Source organism: Aulonocara stuartgranti (genome assembly GCF_965226115.1).
Source record: "Aulonocara stuartgranti genome assembly, chromosome: 15".
NCBI lineage: Eukaryota > Metazoa > Chordata > Actinopteri > Cichliformes > Cichlidae > Aulonocara > Aulonocara stuartgranti.
The window spans coordinates 13,457,952-13,474,138 of record NC_138951.1 but is presented as its reverse complement, the minus strand read 5'-3'; the positions used below and the strand labels follow the sequence as shown (position 1 = coordinate 13,474,138).

Here is a 16,187-nt window from a genome sequence, read left to right as displayed (position 1 = left end):
TATTGTGTTTTTTTCTGTCCAGTTATGCTTTTATTGCACTGAAAGTGTGTTTGAGATCATTGTCATGCTGAAAAATTAAGCTCTTGCCAATCAGATGCTTTCTAGGATTGCATAGTAAATCATTATCGGTATTTTTCTGTTTTCAAAATTCTTTTGACAGGATCTCCAACACCACTGAGTAAAATACAGCCCGAAATCATGACAGAACCTCCACCATGTTTTACAAATGGCTGTAGACACTGTAGGCTGTAGGCTTCAAGTAAGTAATTCTTTATTTAAAAAGCCATCCCTCGACACAGCTGTTTAGCTAATTATAGGCCAATCACCAAGCTTCCTTTTATCTCAAAAGTTCTTGAGTCAGCGAACTGAAAGGAATGGTTTATTTGAAGAGTTTCAGTCAGGTTTCAGAATGCCTCACAGTACAAAAACAGCATTAGTGAAGGTAACAAAAGATCTTATGGTCCCCGACAGTGGACCTCATCTTTGTGCTTGTCCTGGTAGATCTCAGTGCTGCATTCGATACAGCTGACCTTAATATTTTATTACAGTGATTAGAGCATGCTTTAGGTATTAAAGTGGTTAGAATCATATCTATCTAATAGTCTCCAATTTGTTCATGTAAATGGAGAGTCATCTTTACACAATGACGTATATGTTTCTGTAGGCAGTATCACTAGAAGGCATAGCATATGTTTTTACTTCTATGCATATGATAGCCAACTTTATCTATCCACGAAGCCAGATAACACACATAGATTACTTAAACTGCAGGAATGTCTTAAAGACATAAATACCTGGAGAAAAAAACCCCCAAAACATTGGCCTCAAGTAACACTGAGGACTCGGAGTCACTGTTGACCAGAATTTCCATTTGCTCAGTATCTCTAGAACTAGAACCATCCTGTCTCAGACTGATGCTGAAAAACTAGTTCATGCATTTATTACTTCTACGCTGGGCTACTGTAATTCATTATTATCAGGATGACCTAAAAAATCATCAAAAAGCCTTCAGTTGATTGAAAATGCTGTAGCAATAGTAATGCAAGGAACTTGAGAGAGAGAGAGAAAGAGAGAGAGAGCATATTTCTCTCATACTGACTTCTTTTCATTGGCTCTCTGTCAAAATCCAGAATCGAACTCAAAATCCTTCTTATCACATACAAGACCTTGTATAATCAGGTCCCATTTTATCTTAAAGACCACACAGCACTTTGCGCTCAGACTCCTGGTTTACTTGTGGTTAAAAGTAGAATGGGGGCAGAATGCAAAGGCACTGCCTTCAGCTTCCAGTCGCCTCGTCTGTGGGACCAGCTCCAGTTTGGATTCAGGAGAAAGACACTCTCTACTTTTAAGATTTGGCTTATAACTTTCCTTTTTGATCAAGCATATAGTTAGGGCTGGATCAGGTGATCCTGAATCCTCCCTTTGTTGTGCTGCAATAGGTCTCAGCTGCAGGGGCTTGACATAATGCATGATGAGTGTTTCTTCTTCACTCACCCTTTTTTCACTCACTATGTGTTTATACACCACTCTGCATGTAATCAATAGTTATTATTAATCTCTGGCTCCATTCCACAGCATGTCTTTCTTATAATTACAGGCACTTTACTTCACAATATAAAGTGCCTTGAGGCAACTGAACTGAACTGAATTGTAGATGGATCCGCTGAAGGGCCTGATTAATCTCTTAAGTCCTGTGTTGAATTCCACCCCACCTCTTAAGGGCATAACATTCAGATACACTTCATCTGCTGGAGATTCTTTTGTCCTGTATTTGTCCTCAGATTTATTTAAGAACATACTGCACATAAATCAAGATGTGCCAAAGCCAACACTAATAAGGCTTTGGGAATCATGTTGGTGCTGCAAAAATACAATTTTGTCCACTATGTTGTCGTTGCCTTTTTTTTTTTTTTTTTTTTTTTAGATTTAAACTAAAGAAACTAAAGGAGCAAATTACGCAGGCTGCTAGTAACAAAGTCCCTAAAGATACAATTTAAACTAGGTTCTTTGCTTAGTTTTCTGTTATCTACATTCCTCTGAAAACAGTTTGATAATGAAAATGAGTGAAAAACTTTAAAGACCTTCAGAGAACACGGAAAAACTATTGCTCAAGAGTTGGGAGTTCGCCTTGTAATCGGAAGGTTGCCGATTCGAGCCCCGGCTTGGACAGTCTCGGTCGTTGTGTCCTTGGGCGAGACACTTCACCCGTTGCCTACTGGTGGTGGCGCCAGTGTCCGGCAGCCTCTGTCAGTGCGCCCCAGGGTGGCTGTGGCTACAATGTAGCTTGCCATCACCAGTGTGTGAATGGGTGGATGACTGGTTGTGTGAAGCGCTTTGGGGTACTTAGGGACTAGTAAAGCGCTATACAAATACAGGCCATTTACCATTTACCAAATGATGCAAGAAAATATGGCTCCTTGGAAGCAACATACAAAGAAAACAGGGATAGCTCAAGACTTTTGCACAACATTTTATGCCAATTCTGCATGCAGCTGCAAAAGTGGTTATAATGAGTCTGACAAGGCAGACTGAATCTAACTTTGTGTAAATCGACCCAAAGAAGGTATTTATGGCTCTGGCCCTTTAAGACGACGCGCATGCGTACGTCGCCGAGAAAGTTAACTCACTGAACTTCGTAGTCAGAAAAATTCTGATTTTTAAAACAGAAGGGAAAAGTCCATTGTGTTGACATGGCATTTCGCCGAAGAAATAAGAGCTATCCTTTCTTCAGCCAGGAGTTCTTAATTCAAAACCATGCTGACATCGTATTCGGTTTGGTGATTTTCATTCTGATTGGACTGATGTTTGAGGTGAGATGAACTCACATTCCTTTTTTCCTTCTCTCGTCTCCCTCAGCTGTTTTAAGATGGCAAAGCCTGCGGCAAACTTTAAGCTCTAACTTGAAATCCCACTTAAAGCGATTCCCGCTTTGTAGAAACGGTTGCTCATAAGATTGCCTGTTAATTTAGCTGTTATCAGTTTCGCGGGTTTGTCGTTCGTGCTGTTTTTGTGTTTTAAATTTTACAAGTTTGAGGAAGGAAAAAAATGTTGCTCTGGTCGCAGTCAAAGTAACAATCTATGCGTTGCTCTTAAGGTAGGAGGAAACGGGTTAAAAAAAGCAGCTGTGCACAAACTACAGCGTTTTCGTATTATTGCTTTACATGTTGAAAGTTTCCTTTTGTCTTGTCTTTAAGTTTCTAGAATCTGGGTAAAACCTAAACACTTGACTTGGGTAGCAAAGCTACATGACCGTTTAATCGCATGACAGTGTCTTTCACAGCAAAAACTCTTTGCAAGCAATTGTTTTTGCAATTGTCAGTTACCAGACATTTCTAAAATAAAATGGGTGTTAAAGCCTTTCCTGTATTCAAATTAAAAGCAACGACTTTCCTTCCTATGAGTTCCAACAAACTTCCGCTGCCAGCCGTTTTATTTTGAAAGTCGTGAACGGAAGCTGTCTGACTATTTGTCAGTGTCTTGACGCCACTAGTTAACTGCCACGTCTCAATATTTGCTGCTGTGACCCGGGGGGGTCAGCTGCTCTTAACAGGCTTTGACCTGAAGGGATTTCACCGCTGACCTTTAGTGAAATAATTAAATAGATTATTCGTGTAGTAGTTCTTCCTTCTGCGTGAGCACAAACACTCCCAGGCAGCCACCGCCTGGACATTTAGTAAAGTTTCAAAACGGAACCCTGGCTGTGATTACACAGCTGATCGAAGAGGGGAAAAAAAATAGGGGATTTCCTTTATTTTTTTCATTACTGGAAAAAAAGAGAACGAGAGTGCTCTACATGTAGTCAGTTATGTTAAATTTTGATGACATGTCACCAGTAGCCTCCATCCACAGGGAATAACTGGCGACTTGTTTCACTGTGGCGCCCAAACTGGTATCAGGGGACCAACAAGGTCTCTTGGGGTGAGGGGTAGGAGGGGGGCTGTGGTTTCATTTTTTTTCACTTTGCTTAATCATATGTGTTAAGGTCAGAATTAGGGTTAGGGTTAGGGGTTAGTGACAGGAATAATCAAAAGTATTTGCTGTATGCATGTTGAAATCTGGATCATCTGAATATAACAATCGGATCCTGGATCACACTCAGCAACCTGTAACAGGTGCTTGCAGGCAGGTATGGCTTTGTTTTGAAATAAGGTTTATACTGGGTTAAAACAAAAACCTCTGCCATTCTATTTTTTTAATTATTTTTTTTTAGAAGGACATCTTAGAAATCAGTTCTCATGAGGAAGTTATGACACCAGATGTGTGACTGTGTGACAGCTCTGCTATACTGATAAGGCTATTTCCTTAATCTCACACACCCACTTGCTAGCTATATATATATATATATATATATATATATATATATATATATAGCTAGCAAGTTTATTGACTATATGTTAAACTGATATGGCTATTGTACTTCAGTAAATGACAACCCGATTAAGAAAAAAAGGTGTTACAACACTGCAAGGGGATGTGGGTGGGGGTTGTCAAAAATCCTTTATGAAGGAAAGACTGACTTGTGTTTGCTCTACTTGGAAGCCCACATTCTTGAGGTTGCACTCAGGCAGGTTCGCTGAACTATGCTGCTGCTGACGTCTCGTCTAATTTCCAGGCAACAGCAAAGACGGCCATACTGTTCATTCAGCCTCAGTACAACGTCACCACGTTGTCGTCAGGTACGAAGAGCCAGATTTTGATTACGTGCTTACTTTCATTCAGCCTCTATTAACCTTTGACTCATGGAGTTTCACTTCTTCCGTACCTTTTCCTCTGCGTCACGGTATTATTGAAGCTGGATGTTCTTCCAGGATGTTTAACACACCCCTGATAAATAACATCCTATGTGTGTTTCATATCTCCTGTGTGTGTTTTTAGAGGGAGAGGTGACGTTGTACCATTACGGATGGAAGGACTGTGCCACCATCCTGTTCTATTTCTTCATCGCCATCATCCTCCACGCAGTAGTGCAGGAATATCTTCTGGATGTAAGCATCTTTTTACTGTTTTACAATGCCTCAGCTTTTTGGTGTGTTTCTTTTGTCTGAAACATATGCTGATTATTTCCAGCAGACAGATTTAAAAAAGATTAAAAAATGAGTAGGTAATTAAAACGAGGGAAAATGTTTTTGTTCTGGGTATGTAAATTCTTAATAATTTAGTAGAAAGGTTTTTGGAAAGGAAGCGCCATAAGGTACCCATTGCCACAAAAGCACTGCCCCAATAAAACCCACATAAAGATTCATTAACCACTATATACACATTCTACTCATTGGTTAAATGAAGGAGAACACTACAGGTTATGACCAGGTTGTACCAAGTTACATAAATCTTTCCAAGACCATAAAGAAGCTTTAAAATAATCAGAATATTACTGTTTTCAGTGTAGTCATCCAGGCTTTGAACTGATTAGCTTAAAAAACCCCTTCAGTGCACAGTATTAGCCTCTTTACTGTTTCAAAAACATGATATTATAATGAGGAAGATGCGTGCCATATACTGAAACCAGGATATGTGCTGTTTCATCTCATGGTGTTTGCATCCAAATGCTCTCATTGTGTCAGTTTAAAAGAAACCACATGAAAAAAAAAAAAAACACCACACATGCCAGTTATGAATATTTTAAACAAAAGAGCTTAAACAGATTGATGTGGGGGGATGGCGGGAGAGCCAGGTTAGTATTTGGTCATTGTTTAGAAATAGGCCAGCGAAAAGGATCGGGTGTTATTTTCGCAACATCACCACGGTTTCCAGCGTGTCTTGAAAGGAATACTTCTTCAGGCAAGTGTTTAAAGTAGCAGCCATAAATAGCTTCTGTCATTTTTTTTTTTTTTTTTTTTGTCCTCCTTACGGTAATCCTGTAACACTTCCTTGTGCATGACAAACGCCAGAGTCAACATGCCACCCGTTATTGCCGGGATCTAACCTCATTCACGCGTCCTGTTGTTATGGTTCATGTTGCAGAAAGTGAACAGACGTCTTCACCTCTCCAAGAGCAAGAACACCAAGTTTAATGAGTCGGGTCAACTTTGCGTGTTTCACTTGGTGTCTAGTGTGTGGAGTTTCTACATCCTCATTACAGTGAGTGAGACTGCATTCAAGCGACAACTTCCTAGTGAAGGAAATGCCGCACATATTCTTAAAACAGGCGCTCACACGCGCACATTAATAGATAATAGTATTAATAGTATAAGTGTTCTAATTTCTTCACACAGGAAGGATATCTCCTGCATCCCAGCACCCTTTGGGAGAACTATCCTCATGTACATCTCAGGTATATATATTTATATATATTAATTTAACCATAAAACACTAACTGTAGCTAACAAATGTCATGTTTATTAGGAGTGAGACACAATACCAATACAGCAATCTATCATAACCTTTCCTCTTCTGATACTCTTATCTTGATGCTGCTGCCAGATTTTGATTATTTTGGGGTTTGGTTTTTGGCCTGGGTGTGGACCTGAGTGCAAATGATCTTCAGATGGTTAAGGCAAATTGACAGAATGAGTTTGTGCATCACGTTATATTTAATTTTGGCTGTTAAATAAATAAAGTGTATTAAAGCTATTTAATCTAAGCCCACTTAATATTTCAAATTATTTTGAAACTCTGATTCTCCAACCAGTTTTACTTGGTGGAGTCTCTGCTGCCTGACTTTTTGTGGTGGCATTTATCAAAATAACCAGGGAGAATAAGAATAAGAGGTTATTAGCTATAATCATTATTAAAATATGATAATGGTAGTATACAAATGTGTACTGTGAACCAACGCATACAGATCAATATTTAAGGTTTGACTCTCAACATCCAGTGGAACACAAACTGGGTGTCATCAGGACGCTACAACACAGAGTGAACACCATGCCCACAGATACAGTGGCCAGGAAAACAGAAGAACATATCAAGAAGGCCCTGAGTTTATGTGGTTATCACAGCTGGACGTTTTTCAAAGATGGGAAGGCACCTAGTAAAAAGCTCCAGGAGAGAAAGAGCATTATGCATTTGTGCAAAGTAGGAGCCTTTTAGGGTTTCTTTTTCAGAAGTGGGGATCATCAATTTTGCTGCAGAAACACGATAAGTTGGCTGTCTACAAGCTTGTTGTTTTTTTTGTTTTGTTTTTTTGACCATAGTCCTAATTATATAATAAAACTAAGACGAAACAATCAGTGAGGCAGGATGTAGATTATGTGCTTCTCCCTCTGTCTTACCCATGCCTGTCTGTGTGTGTCTGGTCCAGGTTTCAGGTGAAGTTTTTCTACCTCACTCAGCTTGCCTACTGGCTCCATGCCTTGCCAGAGCTCTACTTCCAGAAAGTCCGCAAGGTCAGTTGGAGAGTCCTTGAAACTGGAGGAGTTCTAAAGTGTGATTAGATAAGCTCTGTTTATACTTGGGCTCATGTATATTCTGCATGTGCATTAGACAAAGTTGGAAAAGGACGGAGAGGTGGAGAAAGGTGTCAAGCTTTAAAATCATTTGCAAATAAAGGCTGTTTGTTTTCCAGGAGGAGATTTCTCGCCAGCTCCAGTACATCTGCCTGTATTTGCTCCACATCTCTGCAGCCTATTTGTTAAAGTAAGAATCCCTTTGAAGTTGGCCAGTAAAATCCAAAGGTGTGAGTAGAGAAGACTCACTAAATGCTTGGTATTTGAGTCATTTCGAGGTCTTTTAAATTCTTTGCAGCAGCAATTTTCACTCTGCTGCTCAACTTAGAGTTTCTTTTGTCAGCAGGGATGTAAGGGAGAAACGTGGCACTCAAAGAACCTTGATTTGAAATCTGTGAGGGAAAAACATAAAGATTTTTAGATATTTCAGGGTTAAGTCAGATCAAACTGTACTGGTGATTCAGTTATTTTAGATAATGGCTCAAAATAAGTGTCCAGCTGCACTTCACGGTGACTCCCGAGTTGCAAGTTGCAAGATGCTCGGGCTGCTTAGATGATTTCCTTTTATCACCTAATCTCTCGACTTTGTGTCTCCTCTTTCCTGCCTAGTTTAAGTCGTGTGGGTCTGGTACTCCTCTTCCTGCAGTACGTGTCAGAGTTGGGCTTCCACATCGCCAGACTCCTGTATTTCACTGATGAGAACCACCAGAAAATGTAAGCTATCTTACCTGCGAAGAGGCTTCAGCAGGTTTTACTTGATAAAGGAATAAGATAGAAGTAGATCAAGCCCAACAGTGCGACCTTTTAAAAATAAACTTCAGTGTTTTTGTTCGTAAGCAACAGCATCATGTGTTTTCAGCGTTGTTCACCTTTTGACTCGGATAGTTTTACAGTACACAATAATATTACAGTGTTCTTATGATAACCACTACCTTGAACTGATCATCTCAGCAGCTTTTTTTTTTTTTCCTTTTCCTTTTCCTTTCTCTGGGCCCAACCTCGCTGTGTGTCCTCCCCCAGGTTTGATCTGTGGGCGGTCAGCTTCGTGTTTACGCGGATGTCTACGCTGACCCTGATGTTCCTGGCAGTGGGGTTTGGTTTGGCTCGTTCTGAGTATCAGGGGCTGGACCTGGAGATGGGGAACTTCAACACTGTGTTGATAAGGTGAGTTATATTGAGAGAGGGAAAAAAAGAGCAATGTCCAACATCTGTGGATAATGATTTATTTTCTGGTACTGTAAGAACTGTTTAGAGCTACAGAAACAACATAAAAGTATAATTACATTGTGCCCTTCTAGTGTTCAGTTTTGTATTGTTTTGCATCATTCATTTTGAGGAGGATGTATAGGAGCCAGGAAGGAATTTAGATATTTTATTTAGGCTATTAAAAATATCATACATTAGCATCATATGTTTTAACATTTTGCAACACAATCGCCCATTTTTACGAGCACACGTTTGTTTTTGTTCTTTCCTTTGGCCCTTTCAGGATGACCGTTCTACTGTTGGTATGTTTAACTCAATCGTGGCTACTCTGGAAGTTTATTCGCTTCCAGCTGAGGCGCTGGAGGGAGTTCAGACACGAGCAGGCTGTTCGCAAGAAGTCTGCTGCAAAACAACCCCTAAGGCCACTAAAAAGAGATTCACGTGAGTTTAAACACCTGCTCTGCTGGCTTTCATATTTCACATGCATTACCTGTTAAATACTTGCAAAAGAAAAAGGAAATGAGACTTAACATTTGTCTCTTCTCTGCTGTCATTTCTGCTTTCTTCATTTATCTTAATCACACCGATTCTTACATGTGCTGCATTAACAGAGGTACTGATTTCTCCCTTCTCTGCCTGGCAGTTGGTCACCATGAAAATGGAGTTCTTAAAGCTGAGAACGGAGCCTCTCCTCGGACAAAGAAACTCAAATCCCCTTAAGATAACAAACTGACTGGCCTAAACAGGAGACCTTAGCCCTGGCCAAGGCTTCTCATCAGCACCGCAGCGAAGCTGATAGCCACTGGTCATCAAGCTTCTGGATGTGTATTTCCTGAGATGCCACGGGGACTCAGTCGCTACAGACTTAGGCTTGAATGCTGGAAAATGAAATCCAAGGAAACCCCTTGAGCCCCAACAGACATTTTCTCTTCTCATCATATCAGTATTTTTTTTATTTTTTATTTTTTTTATATACATCCACAAAGCCTGTGATCCCACCCTGAAGCACACCATTGAATGCAGAGGGAATTCAAAAGTAAAGTGAACGCAGTGTGTGGCACATTTTAATGTGTATGTCCATGCTGAACGTGTTGATTAGTCCTCATACACAAGTACTGTATTGGTTGTAGCATTGTGAGATATTGCAGCTCTTGCCATTGAGCCGGCTTTGCTTGTTTTCTCTTCTGGTCTGCTGGAGCAGAAAAGCGTTACTGATGATAAAGTATGATATGAGCTTACTGTCGAAATCATGCAACTGTCACTGGTCACTTAACAAATATGCATTAAATATGTATGTTGGATATTACCGCATGCTATTTCATGTTTTCTTTTTTTTTTTCTTTTTTCCTTTTTTTGTTTTTAATTTCTTTATTAAATAATGAGATTTTTTCTGATATAAGTTTTGCATCTGAGGTCTTTTCAGCTGGTTTACATTTTATGCACCACATGTGTTTAAAACAAAACTACAAAAAAAAAAAAAAAAGAATAATCACTTGTTGGAATTTATGGTGTGTGAATGGACAAATTTGAAGTCTCCTCATTAGAGACGCCATAAGGTTCATTTTAAAGCAACAACAAAAGGTCGCTGTATTTATCATTTGTCTCACTGTAAGGTATCACTTGAAAGGTGTCATGTTGATTGTTTAATTGTCAAGGAAATTTTAGTAAAGGCTTTGATTTACAGTAGATTTATTGCAGAAGAAGAACTCTGAAATAAGGAATGTCTTCACATCAAAGAAACGGCTCTGTTGCTTCACCTGCCAATGAGAAAGGAGGGGGGGGGTTGGCAATTAAGATGAGCATGAACTAATTAGCATTTATTTTTTCCAAAGAGATACCTACCTGCACAAAGGTATCATTGACAAATAATTTAGTCTAAATGGCTGGTATAGTCTTTCCCATCTTGGTCAGGTGGCTGGGTAGTTAGAATTTCCACACCCAGCTTCTGCCGCAAAGAATCCAGCGTCTTGGAAGGGATGTCACTCCAGTTAGACTCCAAGTATTTGAGCACATAGTGGTCGGCATCAGTCAACACAAAGCGGTGACCAAAAACTGAAAGCGGGCAAAGGTAAATTTTATAATCTTGATATTATACTAAAGATAACATTTAAAATGTCATAACTGAGAAATGTTACTGTATAAAAAAGGAATATATAATCATTTTCAATTTAAGTCATAAACGCGCTTAAAAGAAGTTGGGATAGTGGCATGTTTGTTTTCCCAGTCCTGATTAACATAGGATTTCAGCTGTTACCTTCCACAGTGGCCCCGATAGCGAAGTCTGCAGGTGAGTAGTACGCAGGTTTGTCTACAGTAGAGCCTGGCTTGGGGACACGAGACTTTTCCAGAAATTTTCCACCAATGACACCAGAGTTGCGTGTGGTCTTTTCAAAAATGCTGATCATGTCATTGGACAGGAAGTAGGACAGGATGAAACGGCGGTCTTCATCTTCAGGATTCTGGGAGTCCTGGAATGCAACATAGGTGGGCTTAACCAAGGTGTAAAAATAAAAAATAGCTTTTTGCATAATCACCCCTTTTTTAACTAAATTTTTACTGAGGAGTAAAAATGTCTCTAATCAGTGTTTCTGAGCAAACCCTGTCCATTGCAGAATGAGGAGCAAGGCTGGGCTTTTTTAATCTCATTAGAATGGTCTACTTTTGGTAACTTTCAGTGATTCAGTTCTTTTGAACTGCTACAAATGCTCTGCTAAATGTTGCTCACCAGTCTGGCACTGTAGCGCAACACTTTATGGTCGTTCTCTAGCATCTTTACCACGTTCACTTTGGGAGGCTCGGGAATCAGACGCAAACAATTCTGAAGAGAATCCTCAAGTGAACCAAAACCATTGTAGGGAGGAACTATCTGTAAGGATGGACAGCATGGAGAAAGAGAGAAGGAAATAGACACAAATGTACAAAAACATATACACTTCTGCTGCTGTAGTCCATCTGCTTAACTGAGCTACTATTGCCTTCCTATCACTTTGAATTGGTCTGGCTTAAAGCGGTATAAAGCATGCCTCCTCAGTGATACAGTCTAGCTCTGACAGCATGGCTGGAATTGCTTTTTACCTTCTGAATCTGTCTGTGTGTATGCAATCATGGCAAAATTAGGTCCTTGAGACACTTACTATAGCAGAAACTACCTCAAAGGTAGTTTTTAGAGCTTTATCGGGTGTTTATATGACTATCTGCAGACAGATTCTGTCAGTATGATGCGTCATCACTGTATAAGATGTGTGTGTATCGCTGACATTATAATGAACGTCAAATTCACAGATGGATGTAGTTTATAATTGTTTTGTCTGGTGTAATCCCATTCCAAGATGGGCTTCAGTTTAAATTAAAATTGTTCCAACATAAAAAACAAAAATAGGTTAAATATACAGTTCAATTTACCTTCTTCCAGTCTTGAGGCATATCAACCTTCTTTGGTATCTCTATGGACTTCATCTCCATTTCCGGGTGGTTCTTCTGGTAATATTCTTTAGTGAAGCCATCACAGTCATAAAGCAGGAAGTTGCGCCCCAGTAGTTTCATCCTTTGACCCACCTGGAAGTCTTTTGGGGAGTAATACTCATCCACCTCTTGCTTTGAGACCTCCATCACTGCGCTGGGGAAGTTCTCTACAAATAAACAAGAGTACAACAATGTCAAAATTAAATATACAAAATATTATCACAGTCTCTGTGTATTTTTGATGTATCTAGAAAACCGAGTACTTTGTAGAAGCCAGTGTAATTAATCTTTTTACATAACATGTCATCATTTTTGTCATCATTGCATAAAGTCGTTTATGTCATACATAAAGTAGGCAAGAAAAAAAACATAACTGATGACATAACTCGCTTTACTCCACTGTATCAAATCAAATCGGTTAAATGCACATTTAACCAACACACAGTACTGCATCAAACCTGATTTGATCTTTTTGGGTAGTCTCTGCCTCCGCATCAGGATGGGGAAGGGATCCAGGCCGCTGTTCGGTTGGTGGACCTCTGTGACCTCCACTGTATCATCCACCAGGTAATAGTGAATGGTAACAGGCCTGGACTCCCCATACAGAGAGTCAGCATCATCCCACAGAGTGAAGAAGCGTAACACCTAACCAAAAAAGTGTAGAAGAATGAAACTACAAATACAGGCATGCCTCTATTATATCTGCCATTTATTTTATGGCAGGGATACCCCATGAAGGAATTTAATTTCTAGCACTTATTAGAACTCTAACACAAATCAAGATCGGTGGATTCAAACCTTGGACGTTGCTGTGATGTGACAGTGCTAAACGTGATAAATGTTACACAGTCAGCTTGTAAAGGACTGAATTTCATTCACCTTGCGGTCCATGTTGAGAAACTTGTGCAAATTATCAAATGTGGAAGGTGTAGTGTGACACGGTGGAGGGTTTTCACGACGGATGATGTAAGGATCCGCTGGCATTGGCTCAGGGTCATTTACAATCATGCCTTCACTTTCCATGAATTCCTGTATGAAGAATGAGAGATCAGAACACACAGGAAGTGTATTTATAACAGCAGACTTCTAATGCATAGTTTCATTTCCACAGCATTCAAACACATAAGGTTGTACCTTAGTAAAGGTATCACACTGGGTGATGCGGTATTTGACCCCATACACGTCCAGGTCCATACCAAGGTTGAGATCTTTCCAATGGTAATGCTCTCCACGTTCATTCTTGGGCAACTGGTGGCGTTTGATCCGCTTTCCCTGTGGTATCCCAGAGTTCTCTACTGTGGGCTCGATGATGCAAATGCTGTCATCCTCTAGGTAATAGTAAATTACCACAGGGCGCACACGGTACTGCTCTTCAGGAGAATACAAGATAGCCTCCATAAAATATCCATAGTAGCGCAGCGCCTGCAAGACAGGTGGTAGTGATGAATAACAGATGAGGAATCTTTATGTTTTTATGAGTTTTACAACTATAGGTGTTACCAGACCTTCTTGTCAAGGGCCACATGAGCAGGGATGAAGTCTTCATGTACTCTTTTACCAAAGGCGCAATAAGTAAGGTCAGGTGTCTCGAAGGCTAACTCACTAATCTCTTGTTGAGTGAGCTGCTCTGATAAAAGAGGGTCGTTGCCAATGCCCACAGTGGGACGTCGGGGCAGAGCATAGCCATTCCTATAGCTCAGAGTTTGGGGTCGATGGAAGGCTGACTTCTGCAAACACAGAGGAAGAAATAAATTAGCTCAGGTAAATACAGACAGAAACGTAATTACATGAAGCACTTATCACTAATTGATGCAGTTTACACTTAAATACCAATATGGGAGTGTTCTGTCCAATGTTACAGTAGTCTGTGCAAGTCTTGAGCCACCCATTGTGTATATTTTGTTCCAAGTAGCCAATAATTCTCCAGGCTTTCTTAAGGTCTTTTCACATTGTTCTTTTGGCTGCTTTTTCAAGGATTTTAATTCAAGTCCTTGTTCCTGACCATTTTTAGAGGAATTCTTTAATTGTTAACCCACTTGACATTGACCTATGAATGACTGAAGCATTAAAAAAGACACCTACTTCAAGCAATGACCTTGTGTTGTCTACACATAGCAGAAAACTGTACAACATACCGATCTAAAAATATATCTCTAGTTATCTTACTAGTATACCGTCACAAAAACACATCATCTGTTCCCATAATACAGTAACACAGTTTATTAGGCACCCATGAGTAAATCGCAGTGGAGGTCTGTCGTGGTTAGGGGCTGAATTTCAGACAGCGGTGTCAAAATTAATTTAATTATGAACCGATTTTGATCAATCATGTCAATCCATAAAATTGCCGAAACCTTTTTTTTCTTTTTTCTTTTTGCCAAAACACACTTCCAATGCGGTGAAGGCATAACTGGATAGAAAAACACACAAGGTAGCACAATCTGTGATAGACTGGCCTCCCCAGAGTCCAGACCTAAGTGTTCTGATAATTTTTTAAATGGCATTTTTCTATTCCCTACAATCCAACATCATCCACCCAAGTGCTTTCTATAAACCAATCACTCACATTGGAGAGCTACTTGGGGTTAGTATCTTACCCAAGGATATTTGGCCATACTTGTAGCCGGGGATCAAACCACTAACTGTCCAATTAGTAGATGACTTGCGCTACCTCCTGAGCTACCACCCCTGTTAATGTAACAAAAGGCAGCTAGAATCCAAAGAAGATTTTTAAATGTCGTCCAAGAGGCCTGGGGAACTATTCACGAAGACTACTTAAAGAAATGACAAGCATTGTTGCCTAAGAGTTCTGTTTGTGTTGAAGAATAAAGGTGCTCAGACCAAATATTGACTTTCAAGGTGATTAGAATTGTACAAACTCTGTTTTTGCCTTCAGTACTGTATTCCCATGTATGTTTGCACGTGTTTCAATACATTCTTGCACCCATTTTTCATTTCCGAGGGGTGGCTCAAGACTACTGAACAGTACTGTAGATCAAGTATGCCTGTAGGAAAACAAAATAACAATAACATCCCTAAAGTAAAGCAAGAATAAATAAATAAATACAGATAAATTCTCTCTGTGTTAACTGTCAACAGTGAATTTGTTAATTTTATAAAAAAATAATAATTATGTGTTATTATGATTCAAAGCATTGCTGTTCATTTTTATTAGGGCTTGGTAAAATAAAATATCTTTATCAAAGACTCTTTAGAGAACATTTAGAGATGTTTTAAAGGTCACTCGAGAGCTGGCTAGTACCTTAGCAACACAACCTAACAAGTGGAGGAATGTAAGAAGACACCTGCATTATTAAAAAAATAATCGACAACCCCCCCCCCCCCCCCCCCCCACCACCACCTTCAAAAAAAAAAAATTTTTTTTTAAATTCTGTCAATCGTTAATGTTTCAAACTACTAAGCAAACCCTATAGTTTTGTTTAATCATATTCTTACCGTCACATCTCGAAATGTATATCCCGGTAAAAATGGTAGTCCGTGGCTGTTCCCGGTATAAGACATTTCCAGTCTTGATATTTTTTATTTTTTTTAAAAAGATTTCCTCCTCTGCACAAGATGTTAGCAGTGGGAATTGTGTAATTTGTGGATTTAACAGCCGTTTTCGTTGGTGTGTAAAATTGCACGAGAGCTCTCACGGTGGTAAGTTTATAGTATCCATGGTAACGACAGGAGCGTCTCAGTGGAAACAAAGCAAATATTTCCTAAAACAGATTTAATTTCGCGGTAAAAACCCCATGGAAATACTGAAATTCACAGCGGCAAACACAAACACAAAGGAATAAACACGGCAAACATAAAATACAATATAATAACATGATATTAAGTTGTTATAGTTTCTATTTTTTTAATTTGCATTTTTATTTTAAGTATTTTTTTATGTTATATCCAATAAAACAATGCATTTATCTATATAGTTGTGCTGACTTTGTATAGCTAGCCAAAGTGATTTGCAGTCATAACTTCACTCCTTATGTGCTGCATTAAAACACACTGTAGAGATCTATCTTCATCACAAGGTGGCGCTCAATAACAAATCTTACAGATCCAGTGAGCCGCTGGCTCACAAGTTCTCCTTCATGCTGTCTATGACCTCCTTGTGTAAATCCGTAT

General features: G+C 39.5%; 2 protein-coding genes across 2 annotated transcripts; one reads left to right on the top strand and one right to left on the bottom strand.

The window, feature by feature from the left end:
* The first annotated feature begins 2,585 nt into the window (after positions 1-2,585).
* On the top strand, positions 2,586-9,900 carry tram2 (translocation associated membrane protein 2). Its single transcript, XM_082504713.1, has 11 exons — positions 2,586-2,813; positions 4,616-4,679; positions 4,879-4,988; positions 5,965-6,081; positions 6,216-6,274; positions 7,244-7,328; positions 7,508-7,578; positions 7,998-8,102; positions 8,409-8,552; positions 8,878-9,035; positions 9,238-9,900. Exons 1-11 carry the CDS (start codon positions 2,694-2,696, stop codon positions 9,312-9,314), a joined length of 1,110 nt encoding a protein of 369 aa, XP_082360839.1. The 5' UTR covers positions 2,586-2,693; the 3' UTR covers positions 9,315-9,900.
* A 78-nt stretch (positions 9,901-9,978) lies between these two features.
* efhc1 (EF-hand domain (C-terminal) containing 1) lies at positions 9,979-15,834 on the bottom strand. Its single transcript, XM_082504712.1, has 10 exons — positions 15,513-15,834; positions 13,562-13,783; positions 13,191-13,478; positions 12,936-13,085; positions 12,515-12,701; positions 11,997-12,223; positions 11,320-11,460; positions 10,849-11,062; positions 10,437-10,646; positions 9,979-10,351 (listed from the first exon to the last, which is right to left on the bottom strand). Exons 1-9 carry the CDS (start codon positions 15,576-15,578, stop codon positions 10,465-10,467), a joined length of 1,677 nt encoding a protein of 558 aa, XP_082360838.1. The 5' UTR covers positions 15,579-15,834; the 3' UTR covers positions 9,979-10,351; positions 10,437-10,464.
* Between the last annotated feature and the right edge of the window lie 353 nt (positions 15,835-16,187).